Source organism: Nannospalax galili, unplaced genomic scaffold (genome assembly GCF_000622305.1).
Source record: "Nannospalax galili isolate Female #2095 unplaced genomic scaffold, S.galili_v1.0 scaffold212, whole genome shotgun sequence".
NCBI classification, from domain to species: domain Eukaryota; kingdom Metazoa; phylum Chordata; class Mammalia; order Rodentia; family Spalacidae; genus Nannospalax; species Nannospalax galili.
In genome coordinates this window covers 1,316,309-1,339,582 of record NW_008333884.1, presented here as the reverse complement: position 1 = coordinate 1,339,582, position 23,274 = coordinate 1,316,309, and the positions used below count along the sequence as shown (strand labels likewise).

The 23,274-nt window shown below is 38.1% G+C and overlaps 1 protein-coding gene across 2 annotated transcripts in view; it reads right to left on the bottom strand.

Moving 5' to 3' along the window:
- Positions 1-6,160: 6,160 nt before the first annotated feature.
- Positions 6,161-23,274, bottom strand: part of Nsrp1 (nuclear speckle splicing regulatory protein 1) — a 37,964-nt gene continuing 20,850 nt past the window's right edge. For both annotated transcript variants that reach the window (XM_008828732.3, XM_029561429.1), the window contains 5 exons: positions 17,263-17,319; positions 12,394-12,525; positions 10,641-10,848; positions 9,417-9,525; positions 6,161-7,504 (listed from right to left, as the gene is read on the bottom strand). In XM_008828732.3, coding sequence (XP_008826954.1) covers positions 6,463-7,504; positions 9,417-9,525; positions 10,641-10,848; positions 12,394-12,525; positions 17,263-17,319 — 1,548 coding nt within the window. In that variant the 3' untranslated portion in view covers positions 6,161-6,462. The remainder of the gene's footprint in view (positions 7,505-9,416; positions 9,526-10,640; positions 10,849-12,393; positions 12,526-17,262; positions 17,320-23,274) is intronic.

Sequence of the window (23,274 nt, the reverse complement as noted above, 5' to 3'; positions counted from 1 at the left end):
TACATGCAGGTAAAACACTCAAACATATAAAAAATTTTTATTTTTGTCTTTTTGAGACAGGGTCTCCCTGTAGCCCCAGCTGGCCTGGAACTCGCTATGTAGACCAGGCTGTCCTTGAACTCACAGAGATCTGCCTGCCTCTGCCTCCCAAGTGCTGGGATTAAAGTCGTGAGCCACCAAACCCGGCTTATAAAATTTTTTTTTAATGTTAAAAAAATTCAACATGAATTTTGTAGAGGACCATATTCAAACCACAGCACAGAAGTTACATTAATTTCTACATTTCAATTTTAAAATTCTGATTTCATTTTGAACACACAAATCTTTTAAAAACTCTGATTTAAAGAAATACATAGAGGTAAATAAAGACAGTGAAGTAAAAATTTTTCTAAACCTTTACTCTGTATGAAAAACAATCAAAGGAAATGTCAATGTGCTGCTGAGATCTGGGGCTACTGAGAGGCTTTCTGGAGGCAATGGTTAAGTCCAGTTTTCCTTTTCAAATTAATTTATTTTGTGTATACATGCATGTCTGAGTGCCATAGCACACACGTGGAGGTTGGAGACAACTTGTGAGAGTCTGCTGTCTCCCTCTATCATGTAGGTCCTCGGGATCGAACTCAGGTTGTTAGCAGTAAGTGCCTTTACCCACTAAGCCACCTCACTTGTCTCCAGTCTGGTTTTTAAAACAAGGAATTAGGCATGGTAGTGCATACTTGTAATCACAGCACTTGGGAGACTAAGACAGAAGGATTGCAAGTTTTATATTAGTCTGGTATACAAAGCCAGTTAGAAACCAGCTTGGAAAAAAAATAGGGAAAAAAAACCCCAGAAACAATCTCTCCCCTAAACAACAACAAAACGCATTTCATTCCTAGCAGGTCATTCTGTAATTGAGAAGAACAGTTAGCATGAACAGTACTACGTATTTGGTATGAGTGGTACAAGGGTAAGGGCTATAGGAAGGAAAATTAAGGTATTTTGAGTCATTTATATTGAAAATTGAGTCAGAGGAACAGCTGTTTACCAGTTCATTTAATGTCTTAAGAATACTAGATTGAACCATCTATATTTAAAACACATAATATCTACCAACAAATTTACTCATCCTGATCCAATAGTATACTACCAAAGACCTGTTGCTCCATGTATAAGCTAGCTGAACCATCACCAAGCCATCTCCATGTCTACACAGAAGTATCTCCTGTAGAAATGCCAAAGATTAACCAGGATGCCCAAAAGTTCTTGCATTTATATATTTAACATTTTAGAGTTGAAAGAATGTTTGTGGCTGGATGTGGTGGTGAACACCTGTAGTCCCAGCACTTGGGAGGCAGAGGCAGGTGGATCTCTGTGAGTTCAAGGCCAGCCTGGTCTACACAGTGAGTTCCAGGCCAGCTGGGGCTACAGGGAGACCCTGTTTCAAAAAGACCAAAAAAAAAAAAAAGTTTGTGGGAACCAGTGAGATGGCTCAGTGGCGAAAGCACTGCTCTGCAAACCTGATGATGAGTTAGATGCCCAGGTCCCATAGTGGAAGGAGAAAACCACCTCCCGAAAGTTGTTCCAATGTCCACACACATGCCATGGCACAGATGTGCCCACACATACACATATACATAATGAAGTTTTAAAAATTAAAATAATTTTTTTTAATGTGGGACATATCAGGCACACAGAATTACACAACATATTTACAGTTCAAAGAGTTGATAATGGACTGAGTTCAATATTGTATAACTATTAATTCAACAGTGAACCTAAAAATTTAGTGTATCCTTGCTCTGGAGTGTGTTACTGAATATGTTAAAGCTGTAATGAAATGGTTCTTCTAATCATGTGGTTATTAAATAAAAACATTAAAAAATAATAAATAAAAATATTTTTTAAAAAGTTAATAATGGAAATCTCTGACTCAATGAAGAAGCAGAACACTGCCAGCATCTGGAAGCCCTGTGGGAATTCCTCCCATATACCAGTGCTCTCGACATTTATGATTTGTTTCCTTGTTTACAGTTTTCCCACCTATACATGCATTTCTAATATATCTCCCACATATAAATTATGTGAACTGTCTTCTACAAGGCTGCAAAGCCATCCAAGTTGTCACATGAGACTTTAGTGTATTCATTTTGCTGCTGTATTGTGGGCATATATAATTTACTACTGATGGACATTTCAGTTGTACCCAGTTTGATTAAAACCCTGATGCTCCTAGTTTATCTGCAGGACACCTGAGTTGCAGGACATGTTCAGTGCCATTCACTAGATAAAGCAAAAACATCTTCCAAAAAGGCTGCACCAGTTCACCATCAGTAGCAAGCCACATGTTAAGTTTCGTCACATCCTCAACACTTGAGTACCGAAGTCAAACATTCTTTAAATCTATGTAAAATTAGTTTAATTTTTTGAGACAGGGTCTTGCTATGTAGCCCTCAAACTCACAGCACTTCTGCCTTAGCCTCCCAAGTGCTAAGATGGCCAGCATGCACCACTGTCTAGTTCATTGTGATTTTATTTGGAACACATTTTCATTCATTGCTAAGTCTATTTGCTATCCATATAGAAAAAAAAAAGGAATCTTGGACTGAAGATGTAGCCCTGTGGTAGTATGTTTACCTAGCATGAGGCCTCAGTTCAATTCCCAACAGCACAAACAAAATCTTATCAGCCCTTCCTATACAACACATGAAAATTAATTCCAGGTGTATTATGTAGCTCTCAATGTGGGAAGTAGACAATAATGCTTTTGGAAGAGCAGTCTAGAAAGAAATGTCCCATAAACTCAGTCTTAATGACAGCCACTAGCTACATGTGGCTATTGAGCACTTGAAATGTATCTACTGCACCTGAGGAACTGTGAACGTTAGTTTTAATTAACTTTAAAAAATTAAGAGATTTCTGTTCATTAAAATATACCATTGAGAGTAAGAAGACAGGCCATGGAGGAACTACTGCAAAGACAAATGACAATTTATAGAATATGAAGGACCCATACAGGTCATTAGGAAAAAAGCAGATCATCCACAAAGGTAAGGAAGTGGGAGAAACAGACTATTTTTAAGTCTTTTACTGGAGCTGGAGAGATGGCTCAGTGGTTAAGAGCACAGGCTACTCAAGCAGAGGACCTGGGTTCAATTCCCAGCACCCATATGGTGGCCAAAAACCAACTGTAACTCCAGTTTCAGAGGGTCCAACACCCTCTTCTGACCTCCGTGGACACTGCACACACGTGGTGCACTTACATGCAGCCCTAACACTCATACACACTAAAAAAAAAAACAAATCTGAAAGTCACTGCTGGGTGTAGTGGTGCGTGCCTGTAATCCCAGCATCCAGGAGCCTGAGGCATGAGGACTGCTGGATGTTTAAGGCCAGCCAAGATTACAAGGCAAACCCTGTTTCAAAAAAGACCAACACCGGGCTGGTGAGATGGCTCTATGGGTTAAAGGCACCCACCAACAAGTCTGACACCTGAATTCTATCCTTAGGACCCACATGTAGGAGGATGTAATTGACTACTACAAGCTGTCTTCTGACTCTCACATGCTTCTATTAGGGTTTCAAACAGCAGCAGTTCCCTCCTCCTTCCCCAAAGAGTCCTATAGACTTTGGATTTTTGAAGCCTGAAAAAGGGAACTGAGCTGATAAGCACCTTGGCCTTTGAAGTCAAGGGAAACAGATTTTTCTAAGAGGCAGTCTGCCTTTCCTCTGATCTCCAAAGATAAGATAACCAGATCCTGCCTGTTAACCAGAGATTTTTAGAAGCTGTTTTAGTACAGCAGCTTTTCCCTTGTCTTAGGAGGACAAAAAAGTAAACACTTCCTGACCCAGATCCTGGCTGGTTGATGGAATGGAGCCAGGTTTACAAGCCCTGCTTTTCTTGCTTCCCCCCACCTGATTTTTCCCAAAAAACCTTCCCGCCTTCAGCACCCTGAAGCCCCCGTATATAAGCCCCAGGTCACAATCCGTGGGCAAACATTTTCCCTTCCCCTAAGGGACAGTGTCCCGTGAGAAATAAAGCTCTATCCCGCTGAGAGTTTTATGTGTGTCCTGGTGCCTCCTCCTCCATTCACTCGTTCTCCGCCAACATTTTACCTATCAGCTTCTACATACATAAATTAATGAAATTAAAATCCCTAACTTCACCACCCCCCAAATGAGCTAACCTTCTGCTAATAATATTGAAACTCTCACACACTGATGGATGAGATACTTTGTTCATTTTGTTGTACTGGAAACTGAACTCAGAGCATATCAGGCAAGGGCTCTACCACTGAGTTATTTCTCAGCTCAGAAGGAATGAATTTTAATACAATTTTTCTTTCTTTTCTCTCTCTTTTTTTTCAAAAGACAGGGCCTCCCTGTAGCCCCAGCCAGCTAGGCTCTCACAGAGATCCCCTGTCTTTGCCTTCAGGGTGTTGATATTAAAGGCATGCACCACTAAGCTTGGCTAATACAATTATTTTTGAAAACTACTTTGGTATTATCTACTAAGGCTGAATATTTGCATAACTTATAAATCAGCAATTCATTTCCCAGGAATCGCCCCCAGCAAAACATAAATACAAATACATACATCTAGTAGATACAATACAATACAAGTACAAAAACATTCAAAAAGCATTATTCATAACTTCAAACAACAAATCATCCAGCATCCATCAACAAAAGAATGGATAAACATTGAAGAACTGGGGCTGGAGAGATGGCTCAGTGTTTAGCTCTGGCTGCTCTTGCAGAGGACCCAGGTTTGGTTTCCAGCACCCACATGGCAGCTAACAACCATTCATAACTCTAGTTCCAGGGGATGTGACACCCTCTTCTGGCCTCCGTGGGTATTGCACAACATGGTTGTACTTACATACCACCAGGCAAAACACTCAAATGCATAAAAACTTCAAAAATTTAGAAAAATGAATTAAAAATGCTAAAGAACTTTGAAAACAAGCAAAACTAATTTAGTGTTAGAAGTCAGGGAGAGGGAAAGCAGGCTAGGAAGAGGTTGAGGGATCTTCTGTGGAATAAGTAACGTTCCTTTTCAAATACGTATTTTCTGTAAACCTATTAAGTTGTACAGGTGTACTTTCCTCCATGTATGTTATACTATGATAAAAGTTTGTTAAAATAATTCAGGGTTGGAGATGGCTCCGCAGTTAAGAGCACTGGCTGTTCTCGCAGATGACATGGGTTTGGTTCCTAGCACCGACCTGGCAGTCATCAACTATCAGTAACTCCAGTTCTAGGGTATCCCACACCCTCTTCTGGCCTTGGCAGGCACTTTATACATGTGGTGCACTTATATGCATGCCAGCAAAAGACTCATAAAAAAATTTTTGTTAAAGTGTTCTGATAATTCTTGGCATGAAACCATCCTAAGTGGAACCATGTGTCAAATAGGGCTTTTTTGGTTGCAGTGGCAGTTTAATTCAAACCAACTTAAGAGAAAAAGGAAAAATACTGGTTTAAATATCTTAAAAGACAAACAAGCAAACAACCCTCACTAGTGGCAGATTCTAAAACACTCAGGTCTTATGCTCCTCTCCATCGATCCTTTCAGCTTTTGTTTGTGGGTTTTGTCAGCCAGGCAGGCACTCTGTCAGGCTCACCTAAGGCAATCCAGGCTTACCTCATCTACAAAGTCTGAAATGCTAGTAGAAAACATCTCTTTAAGTAAGTTCTAATAATTCCAGAATCTACCTGCCTTGAGTTGTGGCTCTACTACTAAGTCAAGTACTCATCCCTGAAATTACTTTTAAAACTAAGTAAATCATGAATTAAATGCACAAGCCATCACTATCTTTTTTGATTTAAGCCAAGTATTTTGTGGGCTGAAAGGTTAGACAACATGCATGATCTACATTTTAACACAAAGTTCAGAAAATAAACCATTTTCTCTTTTTAAACTGTTTTAATCTGAAAGATATTATTTATTTTTAAAATGGCTCCTGCAACAAGAGAAGCATTATAAACTGGATATGGTGTGATGTGCCTGGAGTTGTAGCACTTGGGAGGCTGAGACAGAAGTGCTTGAGCACAGGAGTTGTAGGCTAGCCTGGGCAACAGAGTACAACCCTATCTCAAAAACAAAAGCAATGCCCCCATCCCCAATCAAGTCCCTAAACAAAAGCAAAACTTAACAAAAAAATTTAAAAACCCAAAGTAACATTATTAGAAGAGTTGTTTGTTTTTAATGGTTATAATGAAGCCAATTCTGCTCACAAAGCATCATAGGAAGATTTAACATATTCTTATGGTTAAATCAAGAAAGTGTTTTTAATAAGGAAATATTTTATAAATCCAACCAAATATCTAAGATGAAAGGACCAACTCCGACTTAAACCTAAATAAAATACACTTTAAAAATACCCTCCAGTCACTGTTAACACCATATTTTATGCTTTCCCAATTCAAGTTCCAGATGTTACAATGCTCTAAGCTTCCATGGATCTGATGGGGCAGCTATTAATCATCTTCTTTCTCAATATATGTCTTTGCATTAATCCGTGCCATCTGCCTGGCCAGGTACCTGTCTCTGGCTGACATCACCGTTTCCTCACTGTTGCGCTTTGCAAATTTGCTCACTGCCTCGGGCGCTCTCTCCTGTTCTTTGCCCTTTTCTTTCCTTTCCTCTGTGAGTCTATGTTTTGTGCCCAGTGATGTCTCAGAACTAGAGGGTTTCTCTTGGTGTCTGTCTTTGTCCTTCTCCATGTTTCTCACTCTGTTGGCTCTTTCCTGGTTAAGAAACTCATTCTTTGCTTTAGACCTTGGGCTGCTTTCTGACCTGTCTCCATTTCTGTCTGCCGTCTGAATATTAACTTGTTTTTCTCTGTCTCTGTATTTACCGCTGCTGTCACAGCATTCCTTCCTTCCTTTTAGATGCTCCCCTTTTGCTCTGCTTTGCTCACCCTTCTCGGCCCCTTTCTCACTGCATCGCTCATGGGTGCTTTGTGGTCTGTCCCTTTCTTGTTCTCTGGAGGAGGACTTCTCTTTTTTCCATTCTCTGTCCTGTCTTTCTTTCTTGACTCTTCCCCTCAGTTTATCCTCTGGTGCATGCCTCTTCCTGTGGTCTTTATGATCAGTCTCTTTGTGTTTATGAGAATCCTTTTCTTTTCGGTGGTCACGATCTGTGTAATAGTTCTCCTTGTCTCTGGATTGCCTGTCCTGGTGCTGACCTTCCTTTTTCTCGTATCCTCTTGATTTGGAACTTCTGTTATGGTGCTTGGCACCATGTCCTCTTTCTTCACTAGATGATCGTGAGTGGTTTTCATTCTTGTGATGCTTGGAGTATTTCTCGGAGGTTCCTGTGACCTCTTCCCTTCTGTAGTTCACTTTATTTCTTCCCCTTTCATCATCTTCACTGCTCTTATCATCGAAATCACTGTCAGCGTCTGGGTTCTCTTCCTCTTCTACACCAGGCTGGAGAATGCGGTTCTGCTGTGGTATTCTGTTCTCTGAATCTACTTCATCAGAGTAACCCCTGGGCTTCTCTTCTTTTATTCCACATCTTTAAAAAAATTATAGACATAAAAATGCTACCTTATTAATTGTGGAAAGCAAATAAAGTATTCATGTAAATTTTCTTAATACTTTACTCAATACAAATTTAATTATATATGCTGTTTATCATCCAAATGTAAAAAGATGTTGATGCCTTCACTAACTAGACCATCAGAATCTTCAGGAGGGGGTCTGTACAATCTCTCTCTCTCATTCTCTCTCTCTCTCTCTCTCTCTCGGCTAGGGCTGTACAAATGGGAAAAGTTAGATTTATTCTAAATCTCTGAAATTCAAATTGCGACTATAATCTCCGAAATTCAAATTGCGACTATTAGCTTTTTCTTTAAAAAAAAAAGGTCCTGAAATATACAAAGATAATTTTTGTACAGAAAATAGTACCAAATCTAATTCTAAATATTACTAATTAAACTAATTAGTAAGGCACTAACAACCTGATATAGTATCTTGGTACCCATCACAACAAAACAGAAAATTGTGAATCTTTCTGAATTATGAATCTTTCTGGCATCAACAACATTAATATTATTACTATCACCTACATTTTTCTAGCTATGTGTGATTAAGTTATTGATAATACTCTCACACATGAATTCTTAGTAATCTCTTACTATTCACGCTAATAGTATAACACTTTGGTTCTCTAGGAAATTGCTCACATGAGTATTTTGACTAAAAGACCCACTCATAGTAACTTGATCAGTAGATTGAGAAGTACAACCATGTAGTTAATTGGTTTCATGGATAGCTTGATACTATTCCAGATGAAACTCACAGAAAGAAAATTTGAATATATTATGATTTCCATTCAAAAGCTCAATCTTCATATACTGTCTTAGGGATGTATACTTTTCAAAACCTTCTAGTTTGGGTTTTCCCTTCTGCATGGTTAAGTCTATTCTCCCATTTCTCACTTCTCCTACCCTTTTTCTTTTCAAAACAGTTGCTTAGATACTTGTTTGGGACAAATTCTCCCTGTGTTATTTTTCCCCCTGTGCTGGAGGATCAAATGTAGTTTTTAAACATGCTAGTAAAGTGCTATAAAACTAAGTCATATCTCTTCAACAAATTCTCCTTTCTACATTGTCACACACATATGGCATAATTATTTTACTATTCCTATAATACCTTACAATTATATTTAAAAATATTTCAATCCTTTGCTTTCCAGACCAGAAATGTAACAGAAATGTCTATAGAAAAGGTAGTAGTAAAAAAAGGTAGTATGTAAATTTGAGCTGTTCAGAATGGCAGTCACTAGTAAAAAATGGCAGCAGAGTACTTGAGCTGTAGCTACTTAAGATTAAAATTTTCGATTTTTATTTACTTTTAATTTAAATATCTATGTGAGGGGCTGGAGAGAGGGCTCAGTTAAGAGCACTGGCTGCTCTTGCAGTGTTCAGTTCCCAGCACCCACATGGTGGCTAACAACCAACTATAACTCCAGTTCCAGGGGATCCAACGCCCTCTTCTGACCTCTATGGGCACTGCATGTATGGGTGGCACTTACATCCATAAAGGAAAAAATTTGTAACACATAAATTAAAAAAAAAAAAAAAAGCATGGTGGTGCATGCCTTTAATCCCAGCACTTGGGAGGCAGAGGCAGGCAGATCTCTGAGTTCCATGTCAGCTGGGGCTACAGGGAGACTCTGTCTCAAAAAACAAAAAAGTAAAAACCAAAAATCTGGCACTTTTTGGAGTCTTATGAAAAATCTTCAGGTTTTTTAAATTTAAAAACTGCAAATGCATACTTACCCATTCAATTAGGTCATAAAGACTGACAGTATAATATCAAATGCTGTTACCATCTACCTTTTAGAAGATTAAAATGACTCCCAAATCTCACAACCAGATTATCAATGATATCCTCCTTCTAAATAGTCCCTTGCCATCTCTCACCTGGCTTCACGAAAGCTGCACTTAGGTACTTCCTCTTCACCAACTGCTTGATTTAATAGGTGCCTATAAAATCCACTGAGATCTTTCTGCTTGGTTACATCCAAACACGCTAAGAGGGAAAGCAAAACAAAAGGGAAGATAATTCAGTATTCAGCAAGGCACAATGCAGGTTCATTTTACATATGTACAGTACAGATCATTTAGCTGTATAAACCATTCTCTAGATGAGGAGTTAATAAACTATATCCTGCAGACCAAATTTGACCTGTTGACTACTCATATGTATATTTATTATCCATGGTTGCTTTTGTACCACAGGGCAAAATCGAGCAGTGATCACAAGTATAAAAAGTACAGCTGAGGATGTTGCTCAATGGTAGATTGTTTAGCATGTACAAGGCCCTGGGTTAAATTCACAATACCATAAAAAAGAAATACAAAAAGGCTAAAATATTTACCACCTGGCCCTTCACAGCAAGTTTGCTCCTTGTGCTGTATATGAAAACATGCTTAAATGTAATTTTTCAATGTTGTTTAATTAGTGCATGTGGAGGTCAGCGGACAACTTGTGGGATTTGGCTCTCCCCTTCCTCCATGTAGGTCCCACGGATCAAACTCAAGTCATCAGGCTTGGCAGCAAGTGCCTTTACCTGTTAAGCTACCTCACTGGCCCCAATACACTCTTACAGATTTAGTTTTCCTTCACTTAAAGTTGAAGAACATTTGCCAACTAAATTATTCATAAGTATATATTATATCAGATCTTGAGAAACTGACCAAGAATAGAGAGCATTCAAGTAAATCCCTAAGATATTCTTTAGCCCCTGAACATCTTTATTCTTCTTCCTACTAATGATATTCTAACTGTCCAGTGGATGTTTCTAGAGTGTATGACTCATTTCTCATCCTAGAATACATACTTAGGGTTTAAAGTCATGCTTGTTTCTGACAAATGGAATGTTATAACATATTTTTACAATTGGAATCATATTCTAAGACAATGGTTTGCAATGATTATAGCTTAAAGTTATAAAATAAGAACTAAATGAAAAGCCCAACAGAAATAATATTCAGCAGAATTCGGCTGTCTTTGGTTAATGCTGACTCTACTACATAACGACACATAACATCTTGAATTCACATATATAAGTTATAGTCACAATACTACAACTCCAAGTCCAGTGGCAGCATGTAGCTGGCTGCAGAGCAGCCCCCCTCTCCCACCTTCTAGGGCAGCAGCCTTCTTTTCTCTTTCTTCCTCTTCAGCTCTCTCCTGAAGCTTCTTTTTATAAGCAGATGTCACAAATGCCTCTTTATCATCAAATTCTCCTTTTTCCATTTCTCGTTCTCTCTGTATTTTCTTTTCCATTCTTTTTTCCTGTTCCTTTTTTCTGATCTCAACTGCTTTTAGTAAGTTGTGAATATATTTGGGCTAGGGAAAAATAAAGTTATTTAAGAGTAAAAAATGATACTCATTAAGATAGAAATAGCTAATCTAAATAGTTTGTCTTCTTTTCAGAACTAAAAATAAATTTATTAGCAAGATTAATACTGAAACTGTTTTCACTAAAACTTTAGGGTAGCAGCAGGCGTAGCAGCACACACCTGTAATCCACGGGAGACTGAGGCAGGAGAATCACAGCAAGTTCAAGGCCACCTCAGTACAATACTGAGTTCAAGGCCAGCAAGAGCTATAAAAAACCTGTCTTAACAACTCCCCGAGCCCCAAAGAGAAAAACTTTCCTAGTATTTTACTCACCCTACTACTATTCTTTTTCCTTTCTTTTTTTGGGGGTAAAGAGGCATGCTATGTAGCTCAGGCTGGCCTTGAACTCATAGCAATATTCTTGCCTCAGCTTCCTGAGTACCAGGATTACTTGTGAGCCACCATGCTCCTAACTGGTATTATTTTTTATTTGTTTTTGTTTTTTTGAAATAGGGTCTCATATAGTCCAGGTTGGCCTTAAACTTGCTATGTAGCCAAGGATGGCTCTGAAATGATCCTCCCGTCTCAGTCTCCCAATGATTTATGTCACTATGCCTGACTCTAATTGTTTTTGGTTTTTTTTTGAGACAGGGTTTCCCTGTAGCCCCAGCTGTCCTAGAACTCACTATGTAGACCAGGCTGAACTCACAGAAATCCACCTGCCTCTGCCTCCAGTGCTGGGATTAAAGGTGTGTGCCATCACACCCGGTGGTCTGATTGGTATTCTTTTTTATTTATTTTTAAAAATATTTTATTATTATTTTTATTTTATGTATTGCCTGCGTGTAGGCAAGCGCATCCATGTCGTGCAATGCCCACGGAAGACAGAAGAGGCCATTGGATCCCCTGGAACTGGAGCTACAGACAGCCGTTAGCTGCCATGTGGGTGCTGGGACTTGAACCCAGGTCTTCTGCAAGAACAACCAGTGTTCTTAACTGCTGAGCCATCTCTCCAGCCCTCTAATTGGTATTCTTTTTTTTTTTTTTTTTAATTTTAGGGACTGTGTTCACTGCTGCTTTAGAATTTATTTTTATTTATTTATTTTTTTGTCTTCTTGAGACAGGGTCTCCCTGTAGCCCCAGCTGTCTTAGAACTCACTATGTAGACCAGGCTGGCCTTGAACTCACAGAGATCCATCTACCTGCCTCTGCCTCCCAAGGTGTGCACCACCACGCCCAGCTTACTAATTGGTATTTTAATTCAACAAATGAATGAATCAAAAAACAGGCCAGAAGTAGTACAAATCTGGTACATACAATTGCTACAGGAATTTTTCAAAAAATTACTTGCAAAGGTTTTAAGGCAACCCCCCCCCAATTATTGAATAATTCACTTGGATCCTGTTAAAACCTGGAATCTAAAAATAAAATCTATAATACAGAACTAAGAACTTATCACTAAGAATTTAGTAAATTTTTACTAAAATTATTCTTAAAATAAGAAAAGAAATTCTTGTCAAGATCAAAGAAAGTTGTATTCCAGCTACTAACCTTTCGATCTTTGGTTCCCAAAAGCAGTGTGGGATTACTTTCTTCCTTTTTTTTCTGCATTTCATCATAAATACTGTCATACTCATACACAGTGGAATCTTCTGCAAGAGCTTTCTGAATTTCCAGTTTGGTCTTTAAAAAAAAAAGTAACTATGTTTCAAAAATACAAGCAGCCAACAGATACTACCAAAAGTCCATGTATTTTTTTTTTTTTAAATAAAGGTTCATGAATTGGAAATATATTCTAAAAACTATGCCAATCACATTTCAGACAGGAAATATGAATGTGAAGTCTACAGCTAGAGTACCTGTGCTTGCTTCCTGGCTCCATACTTACCACTTGGCAAGCTTGTCTAAATTGTTCTGTGCTTTAATTCTCCTCACCTAAAGGAATGATGACACTCTATCTTCTAAACTGTGATGAACTGAATAAACTTAAAACTCTAAAGTAAGAGTCTGAGAGGGTATAGGTGTTTAACAAACATTAATTATGATCATTATTCACTTATATATAATTACCCACATTAAAGGTTCAGAAAGAGTTCTGGGGCTACAGGGAGACCCTGTCTCAAAAAGACAGGAAAAAAAAAAAAAGTTCAAAAAAGTCAAAGATACAGCTGAGAAATATGTAACGCTGGTTTTGAGATGTTTATATAGTAAAGTAACTTTCATATTATATTTCATTAGTTAGATTTCTAAATAAAACTTTATTTTTCAAATGTATGATCACAGGAATTAATTAATAAAAGTTCCTAGTATTGAAAAATGTTCTACGCACAGCATTCAAGTGGGAGCCATTTTAAAATTAGGGTTTTTTGGTTTTTTTAAAAAAAAATTTTTGGGCCGGGCATGGTGGCGCACCCCTTTAATCCCAGCACTTGGGAGGCAGAAGCAGGCGGATCTCTGTGAATTCAAGGCCAGCCTGGTCTACATAGTGAGTTCCAGGATAGCTGGAGCTACAGGGAGACCCTGTCTCAAAAAGACAAAAAAAAAAATTTTTTTTAATGTTTTATTATTTTTATATTATGTGTATGAGTGTTATGCCTGCATGTAGGTAAGTGTACCCATGTTTTAAGAGTGGTCTTTTTTAAGTGAAAGGGTAAGATTATAATCATTCAAAAGAATCTACCCGATATTTTCAGGTTTCTTTGCAGTAGCAGGGATTGAACCTAGGACCTTACACATGCTAAGTAAACACACTACCATGGAGTTACATTGCATCCCCAGTCCGTCTTAGGTTTCTACACTAAGCCTTTAAAATCTAGAATAATGCACATGCTAAATGAAAAACTTTTCTTTGTAATGCTGTTAAAAATACCAAGAATTCTGTCCTGTACCTCTCAGTATTTAGAAAACCAATGATTTTCATGCCTAGATAGTGAACTGGCACTGCTGTTCCCTCCCCCAAAACAGCTGAAGAATCCAAATAGGTTAAAATGGTATTTAGAAATAATATACAGCCATCACTATAAACTACAATAACAAACAGCTAGAAGTGGTGGAACATATAATCTCAGCACTCAGGAAGTGGAGGCAAGAGGATCAGGAGTCTAAGATGACCAGGCCAGGCTACACAGTTTGAGGTCAGCCTGGACTACATACATGAGACCCTGGTCTCAAAAAAGAGGGCAAGGGAAAAAGGTAGACTGAAGGCTTTTAAAAAAGTTAACATATAATCCGGGCATGGTGGCGCACGCCTATAGTCCCAGCACTTGCGAGGCAGAGGCAGGCAGATCTCTGTGAGTTCAAGGCCAGCCTGGTCTACATAGTGAGTTCCAGGACGGCTGGAGACCCTGTCTCAAAAAGACCAAAAACATTAAATGCTAACATTGTTTTCATGTGAAAAAAAAGTTAAGATATGCCTTTGTATGTATGATAAGGAGAGCCAAGGGGTATACTTAAGCAGTATCATTAACTTGTATCTCAAAATATATAAAGCAAAAACTCAACAGATAACTAATCTACAACCATACCCAGAGATTTTAGTATATGTCTTCCAGCAATAAGGCAAAAAAAAAAAAAAATCAGCATAAATGTATACTTGACCCAGAGGGTTCATATAGAACATGCACAGAGAATATTTACAAAAATTTACCACACACTGAACCATGAAGTAAATGTCAGCACATGCCTTTTAAAGGCATGGTGTAACAGTGCAAGGTCTTGGAACACAAAACAATTATGCTAGAAATCAGTAGCATGTGGGGTATGCCTCAGTGGCAGAGAGCTTGTCCAGCATATGTAAGGCCCTGAGTTTGACCCCTAGTACTGTAACAAAAAATAAAATAATTACAGGGTCAAATGAGATCACAATGGAAATTACAAAATATTTTATAGAGAATAACAAAAATACTGTCTATGAAAATACAGGGGGGTGCTTTGAGGTAACTATATGCTTTAATGACATAGATCAGACAAGGGAACCAACTACAAAACATACATAGCTATGTTATGCATTAAAGAAGGGTCTCAAGAGATGGCTCAGAGGTGAAGAGCACATACTGCTCTTGTAGAGGACCCAAGTTTGGTTTCCAACACCCACATCTGGTGGTTCACAACTGCCTGTAACTATAGCTCCAGGGGGATCCAAAGCCTCTGGCCTCCATGGACACCAGCACTCAAGTGCATATATACACACACCCCTAAAAAGCATAGTAATGAAAGAAACAGCCAGGCGTGGTGGTTTACACCTTTAATCTCAGTACTCAAGAGGCAGAGGCAGGTGAATCAAAGCCAGTCTGGTTTACATAGAAGTACAACAGCAGAAACAAAGGCTGCCTCAACAAGGTAGAAGGAGAGAACCAACTCCCTAAAAGTTGTCCTCTGACTTCCACACACATGCTAACAGACACACATGTGCGCACGCACACACACACGCACACACACACGCGTATGCATGTACATACATATAAAATAAGTAAAAAGAGCCAGGCATAGTGGCACACACCTTTAATCCCAGCACTTGGGAGGCAGAGGCAGGTGGATCTCTGTGAGTTCCAGGCCAGCTGGGGCTACAGCGAGACCCTGTCTCAAAAACACCAAAAAACAAACAAACAAACAAAGTAAAAATAAAGTAGAAATAAACTTACAAAGTACATATATAGTATTAGCTCATTTTATGAGTTAATAAATGTTACTTTTAATCGAGATACACTTAATGAAATGGGTAAAAAGACAATAATGTCCTCATCAGCTCTGTGTAGTTTAGTTCTATATAAAACAAGGAGAAAGAAATAGTTTGACTATTAAAGTATCGAATTCCTAATTATTGTTTTAACATTTAGTAAATCCAATCAAACTAGCACTCTTCATGATAAAAGTTACTTTGGGGACTAGAGAGATGGTTCTGTGGTTAAGAGCAATTTATGCTCTTCCAGAGGACCAGAGTTCAAGTCTCAGCACCCACATCGGGTGGCTTACAACTGCCTATTAACTCCAGTTCCTAGGGGATCCAACATTACTAGTTTCCATGGGCATCTGCATTCATGTGCACTTACTCACATACCCACATACATGTATCTGTGTAATTAAAAATAAAAAAAGTAAATTAAAAACATTTTTAGGGCTGGAGAGATGGCTCAATGGTTAAGAGCACTGGCTGCTCATGAAGAGGATCTGGGTTCAGTTCCTAGCACCCATTTGGTGGCTAACCCATCCGTAACTCCAGTTCCAGGGTATCCAACCTCCTCTTTTGGCCTTTGTGGGCATTGCACACATGAGTACATTTACATACATGCAGGCAAAACACTCGTACACATACAACAAAAATAATTTTGTTTTAAAGTTAGTTTGGGATTAAAGCAGAAGACAAAAAGTCAAGCACGTGGGAAACAAAGCAGAAGGCAGTCCAGGAAGGAAGGGCAAGGCAGGCGAGGCCGTGCAGGAGGCAGAGCAGCACTCTCAATTAGGCTCTCCATCAACAAAATCTGATACGCTAATATAAAATTCAAAATTAGAAAATGTTCAGATCTAGCTGTGTCATGAAAGGGGGTGACTGATACTTTCTTATTTAGAACCATGGGCAAATTTTTGAGAATTTTAAAAGGTAATGAATATATGTCAAAAGTGCTTAGAAGAAGCTGGGCATGGTGGCACACGCCTTTAATACCAGCCCTTGGGAGGCAGAGGCAGGCGGATCTCTTTAAGTTCAAGGCCAGGCTGGTCTACATACCAAGTTCCAGGCCAGCTGGAGCTAAAGACACACGCTGTCTCAAAAAAGACTGAAAAAAAAAAAAAAAAAGTGCTTAGAAGGAGCACTATTAAGGTATAGTAGTCTCCTAAAAATTATATGATACTCCCCTCTTTTTTGGTAGACAAAGTCTAAATAATTATACAATTGTGAAATCACTTTGGTTGCAATTGAGTTTTTTTCTTCTGACAAGTTCTGAGTAGAATTTAATAAAAATAAATGACAATAAGCCAAACAATCTACTGTCAAAACTACGGAGTCACCTGAAAGCAAAGCTGATTTGATCTATACCCAGTAATAAAGAGCTAATTATATTTTCCTTTAAAACTTATAAAGAAAATCTGCAATCTATATAAATCAAGAAAAAACTTATACATCTTAAGAAAACAAGGATCAGCCAGGTGTGGTGGTACACACCTTTAATCCTAGCACTTGGGAGGCAGAGGCAGGCAGATCTCTGTGAGTTCAAGGTCAGCCTGGTCTACATAGTGAGTTCCTGGCCAGCTGGGGCTACAGGGAGACCCTGCCTCAAAAGAGACCAAAAAGAACACAAGGATCAGAATTAAATTATTTCACTATATATACTTATTGTTTTATTCTCTGTATTAGAAAACAAAACTGATAAAGAAAGATGACCCAAAATACTTTACTAAATGCATTTATTTCATTTCTCTCCCTACCTGTTTCATGGCCTGCTTCTTGGCAGCTTCCCTCTGAAGACTTTCACTCACGGAGGTCTATAAAACAGAAAAATGTCATTGTTTAACCAATTAAAAAATTTTTTTTTCAGTATTCTAGTTGGCAACTGGTTTCTCACAGTTAAAAGTAGAAAGGTAATTTTTTTTTTTTGAGATAAGGTCTTACTATGTAACCCTGGGTCCTGGAACTCAGAGATTTACCTGCTTCTGCCTCTCCTTAGCCCAGCAAAAGATAGTATTATATTAAACTAGTATCAGGATCTTGCCCTTAAATTTTAAGTGACAAATTGACAAATGAATTACCATTGCAATTAACCAGAACAGGCTGTAAGGTATACAAAAAGAAAAAAAAGTACAGAAAAAAATTAAGATGACATAGGCTTTTAGTTCTAATTTTACCACTAAGTTATTCACCTTTATGGGTTTCAATTTGCTTTGTGTGCACATGTGTATGTGGGGGGGGGGAACAAGTGTGTGCATGTGTGTTAAATGAAGAAGACTGTACAAGATATATCTGATTAGACAAAAATGGTATCAATTTCAGAAATAAAGAGCATTTTAATATTCATTATTGATTATAATATATCAAGCTCTTGGTTTAGGTATAAGGCTTATAGCCATCAAGAATTAATCTGTGGCTCTATGTTCTAAAAAAGCTTTCTAAACCAGACAAGCATTTTTCTAGGTCCTAAGGACAAAGGAAAAGCAAAAAAATCTCTGTTCTTGAGAGATGAATGGTCTGAAGGGGAAGGCAAATAAAGAAGCAATAAGCATAAATGTGATAAGCACTATAAGGCATATAAACGATGGGCTGTAGGAGCCCAGAGCAAAGAAAGCGATGAGAAATGAAAACGGTCTCTCCATACTGGATGTGGTGCCATGTGCCTGTAGCCCAGCACCCAGCAGGAGGACTGTGAGTGAAAGGTCAGCCTAGACTATAAAGTAGACCCTATTTCAAAACAAATAAATTTTTTCAAATTAAAAAAAAAAAAAAGAGGAAGAGGGGAGAGAGTGGGAAAGAGGGGGAAAGGGAGAGGAAGGGAGAGACAAAAAAGGGGGGAGGGAGGGAGGGAGGGAGGGAGGGAGCCTTCCTAAGAAAGAGAATGGCATCAGATCTAAATAAAAAGAGCAAAAATTTTAAATAATTCAAAAAGAAGATAGGAAGCACTAACTGTAATTGTGGGAGCAAAAGACTTAAAGCTGAGAAATGCAGTCATAACATATTTATGGATAAATACTTCCTTAAAAGCATCATGAGGAAAGACAAGGCAAAACCAGTATGAGATACCACTTGACATCCTTCAGGATGGCTGTTACAAAAAAGCCAAAAGTTAATGAATGTAGCCTAGGATGTGGAGAAGGGAGCTCCTGTACCCTGCTAGTGGGAATGTAAACTGGAACTTCAGGACATTCCTGAAGAAATTAAGAGCAGAAATACCAGGAAAATATAAACACAGCACATAGAAAAGAAATCAAATTGACACTGTTCACATATGACATGATCTCATGTGTAAGAAACACCCAAAACTTCAACAAGAAACTATTATAATAAATTCAGCAGAGATGCAAGCCAGTCGTGGTGGTGGCACATGTCTTTAATGCCAGCACTTGGGGAGCAGAGGCAGGCAGATCTCTGTGAATTTGGGGCCAGCCTGGTCTCCATAGTGAATTCAGGAATCCAGGCCAGCTGGGGCTACAGGGAGACCCTGTCTCAAAAATAAAGCAGAGTTACAAAAGACATGTGTAACAACCAGTACTGTTATTATACATCAATAGTGAATTATCTGAAAAGGAAATCAAGTAAACAATTCCTCTTACATTTAATGGCTACAAACAAAATACAATTCAGATTAGGAATAAATAATCAAAAAATTTCTTCAACAAAAAGTACAAATCATTGATGAAAGAAATTGAAAAGGGGGTGGTGAGATGGCTCAGTGGATAAAGGCTTGCTGCCAAGCCTACAACCCATGTGGTAGAAAGAATGAACAGACTCCCACAAATTGTCCTCTTATCTCCACTTTTAAAAAAGAAATGGAAAAGAATACACATACAAAATGGACATCTGAATTTCATGAACTTGAAGAATCAATACTGTTAAAATGTCCACACTACCCAAGAATTTACCCATCGAATGCAATCTCTATCAATGTATCAATGACATTCTTTTCAGAACTAGGAGGAAAAAAAATTCAAAGTTTGTCTGGAATCACAGAGAGCCAGAGGGGGAGTGGGAGGGGGAAGGGGAAGGAGAAAGAAATAGTCAAGGCGATCTTTAGTAAAAAGGATCCAAGCTGGAACATTTACACCATATGACTTCAAGACTACTACTAAGTCACAGCAGTCAGTAATCAGAACAGTATAGTACTGACATTAAAACAAACAGAAAACAGAACTTAACCCCTGTATCTATAGAGAACTGATTTTCAATAATAATGTTAAGAATATTTATTGGAGAAAAGGGCAATCTCTTCAATAAATGATGTGGAAATTGGATACCCACATGCTAAATAATGAACACTAGGCCTCTATTTCTTGCCATACAAAATATAATTTAAACTGTATTAAAGACTCAACTGTCAGATCTGAAAGTATGAAAACTAGTAGAAAAAACAAGTGAAATATTTTAGGTTTGTTAAGGGCTTTTAGTATAAGATCACCAACTGCCTAAGACCAGTTCACAGTAAATCTTAAGAAAATACTCATATTTTTGTATAAGCATAGATCATCATTAACTTTAAATTCAGGAATATAAAAATTACACTCTGTAAGAGCCTTTACATTAAAACAAAGATTTTCTAAACAGGTTCAAATATAAGCATCTGAATTATCCTAAAAGAGCAAAACAAATACAAACCATTCACATACTTTTTCTGCCAAAAATCTCAGGGGAATAGGTTTATAAAAACCTGAAAATTTCTTGCAAATGTTTTAATTCAGCCAATATTTAGAAAGAAACCTACCTTATTTAAGTGCTATCAACTTTAATTTCAAATAATAAATTAACAGAAAAAGAGGAAAATGCCCCACCTATAGGTACTCATCCCACACAATTTTAAGGATTAAAGACTGAAGATGTGGTCAAGTATAGAGATCATAAATGGCAGAATTCAGAAAAACAGTTCAACTGGATTCTCTTTAGTCTCTATTCTATGAGAATTAAATCTTAACCAATTCAATGTTTAAAATACTGAATTGCAGTCAGATTTGGCCTAAAAAGGAGACTTCAAAGGAAAACCTTTACTGTTACCTCATACACATGAGGGTGTGCCTTTCTAATTTATTTAACTGAACTACCTCCTAAGCTGTGATAATTACTACACAAGACACAGTTCTGCAAGTTACTAGAACTTCTTCACCAAAAGGCAGTATAGTGGACTAAAAAAGTTAGATACAGGAGGGGCAAAGAATATACAAGCCTGAGAACACCAAGAAGCACCTCTCTCACCATTTTGTGTGGTTGTCAGGTCACAGGATCTGTATTTGAGTGTGAACTTTATGGTGTAGCTGTAAATGTGGGGCGCCCACTCTTCTGTAAATAAACCCCTACCCTATGCGCTGATAAAAAAAAATTTTTTTTTAAAGTTAGATACTAGGAGCTGGAGAGATAGCTCAGTGGTTAAGAACACTGTTTTTGCAGAAGACCCGGGTTTGAATCCCACCACCCACATGGCAGCTAACAACTGTCCATAACTCCAGTTCCAGGGGATCTGACAGCCTCTTCTGTCCTCACGGGCACTGCATGACATGAGTGCACTTACCTACATGCAGGCAATACATGCATAGACATAAAATAAAATATTTTTTTAAAGTTACTCGGCCACTATATTAATTTTCAATTATAATCTTTAGTTGAATCAAATTTTTTAGTTTTTATAGAAATTAATCTGCTGTTCTGCACTTAGAAAGGTCCAACAGGAAAAGGGCATTATATGGGCTTTTTTTTTCTGAAATAAGAGTTTACCTACCTGCTTACCTAAAATAGTTTGTAGCTAAGGAAAAGTAGTTTCTGTTGTGCTGAGAACTTAAGAAATGAGAACTTCTTGTTCTTTATCCTTTTTGTAACTTACAAACAGGCCACTTGTTCTAGCTTCTTTCACCATTGCTGTGACAAAACACTCTGACACCACCAACTTGGGGAGGAAAGGGTTTATTTGTCTTACATCTCCTGGATCATAGCTCATCAGGGAGTCCAAGGTAGGAACTCAGGGCAGGAACCTGGAGGCAGGAGCTGGAGCACAGGCCATGGAGGAACACTGCTTTCTCACTTGCTCTCCTGGCCCCTGCTCAGCCTGCCCAGGCCCACCTGCCCAGGGGTGGCACCACCCACAGTGGGCTGGACCTCCCGCATCACTCAACAATCAAGAAGATGCCCCACAGACATGGCCACAGGCCATTCCTATGGAGGCAATTCCCTAATTGAGGCTTCCTCAACCCAGGTGTGTCAAGTTGACACTAAAGCTATCCAGCACGCCATTTATTAAAGGTCCTATAACTCAGCAATCTCTTTTATGGGCTTTGTTTATATTTACACTCATTTATAAATATAAAGATGGTTTAAGAGTTGTGAAGAATATGTGAAGCCAGGCATGGTGGCACATGCCTTTAGTCCCAGCACTCAGGAGGCAGAGGCAGGCAGATCTCTGTGAGTTCAAGGCCAGCCTGGTCTACAAAGGGCAGCTGGGGTTACAGGGGGACCCTGTTTCAAAAAAAACCAAAAAAAAAAAAAAAAAGAGTATGTGAAATCTTTACTATATGGGCTCAGACCAAAAACAAACTCTATGACGGAAAAAAAGGCATGGATATGAACAGAAAATTTAGAAAGGAGAAATTACAAATGACTAGTAATTATATGAAAAAAATGGTGAATTTTGCAAATACTTAAGAGGTAAAGGTAAAAATATTAATGTTTAGCACCTATCAAATAGCTAAAGATTTAAAAAATACTACCAAATACTGGCAATGTATACTAGTAAGCAAATACATTCTTATGAAGATGTGATGGAGAAAATGATAGAAAGAGAACATTCTAGTCACAGCTATGTTTTCACCTTTTTTCTTTCTAGTGCTAGATAGTGAACCAAAAGCATTGAGCATGTTAAGACAAGGTATCTACTACCACAGAACTACACCCTCAATCCCCAGAGATCTGATTCTAGAATGGTTACAAATATGAAAAACCCACTTATATTTCCTATCAAAAAATAATAACTGAATGGGGGCTGGAGAGATGGCTCAGAGATTTAAGAACTCTTGTTGTTCTTCCAGAGGTTCCAGGTTCAATTCCCAGTACCCAATGGTGGCTAACAACCATTCATAACTCCAGTTCCAGGGAATCTGTCATCTTCTACATGCAGGCAATACACTCATACACATAAACTAAAATAACTAAATAAAATATATACATATGTATTTATTTTATTTTATGTGTATGTGTGTATTGCCTGTATGTAGGTAAGTACACCTGTGTTGTACAATGCCCGCAGAAGACAGAAGTGACTGTCGGATCCCCTGGAACTGGAGTTACGGCAGTTGTTAGCTGCCATGTGGGTGCTGGGATTTGAATCCGGGTCTTCTGCAAGAACAGTCAGTGTTCTTAACTGCTGAGCCATTAAAAAAAAATAACTGAATGCATGAATATTATCAAAGGGACATTATATGACCAACATGTGATTTTATGTCCAAAAGACATTTACTTCTGTCATATGAATATTTTCCGTATGTCTGTACTTTTTTCATCCCTTCCTTGTGTCTTCTATCAAACTTTCTTAGCCTAATACCCCAACTTCTATGACACTTTTCAGCTATACCCATTTACCCATCTCTTAATATTTTTAAGCATTTTTCTCTACACATTATTTCAAACTATTTCTTTTTTAAAATGCTTCTTTCTGTTTTGGAGAATCTGTATTATGGTCATTTGAAATTTATATTCTCTCTGGGTCATCAACTGTTTGAAGCACTTCACTTTTTGTCTTCTTTCTAATCTCCTCC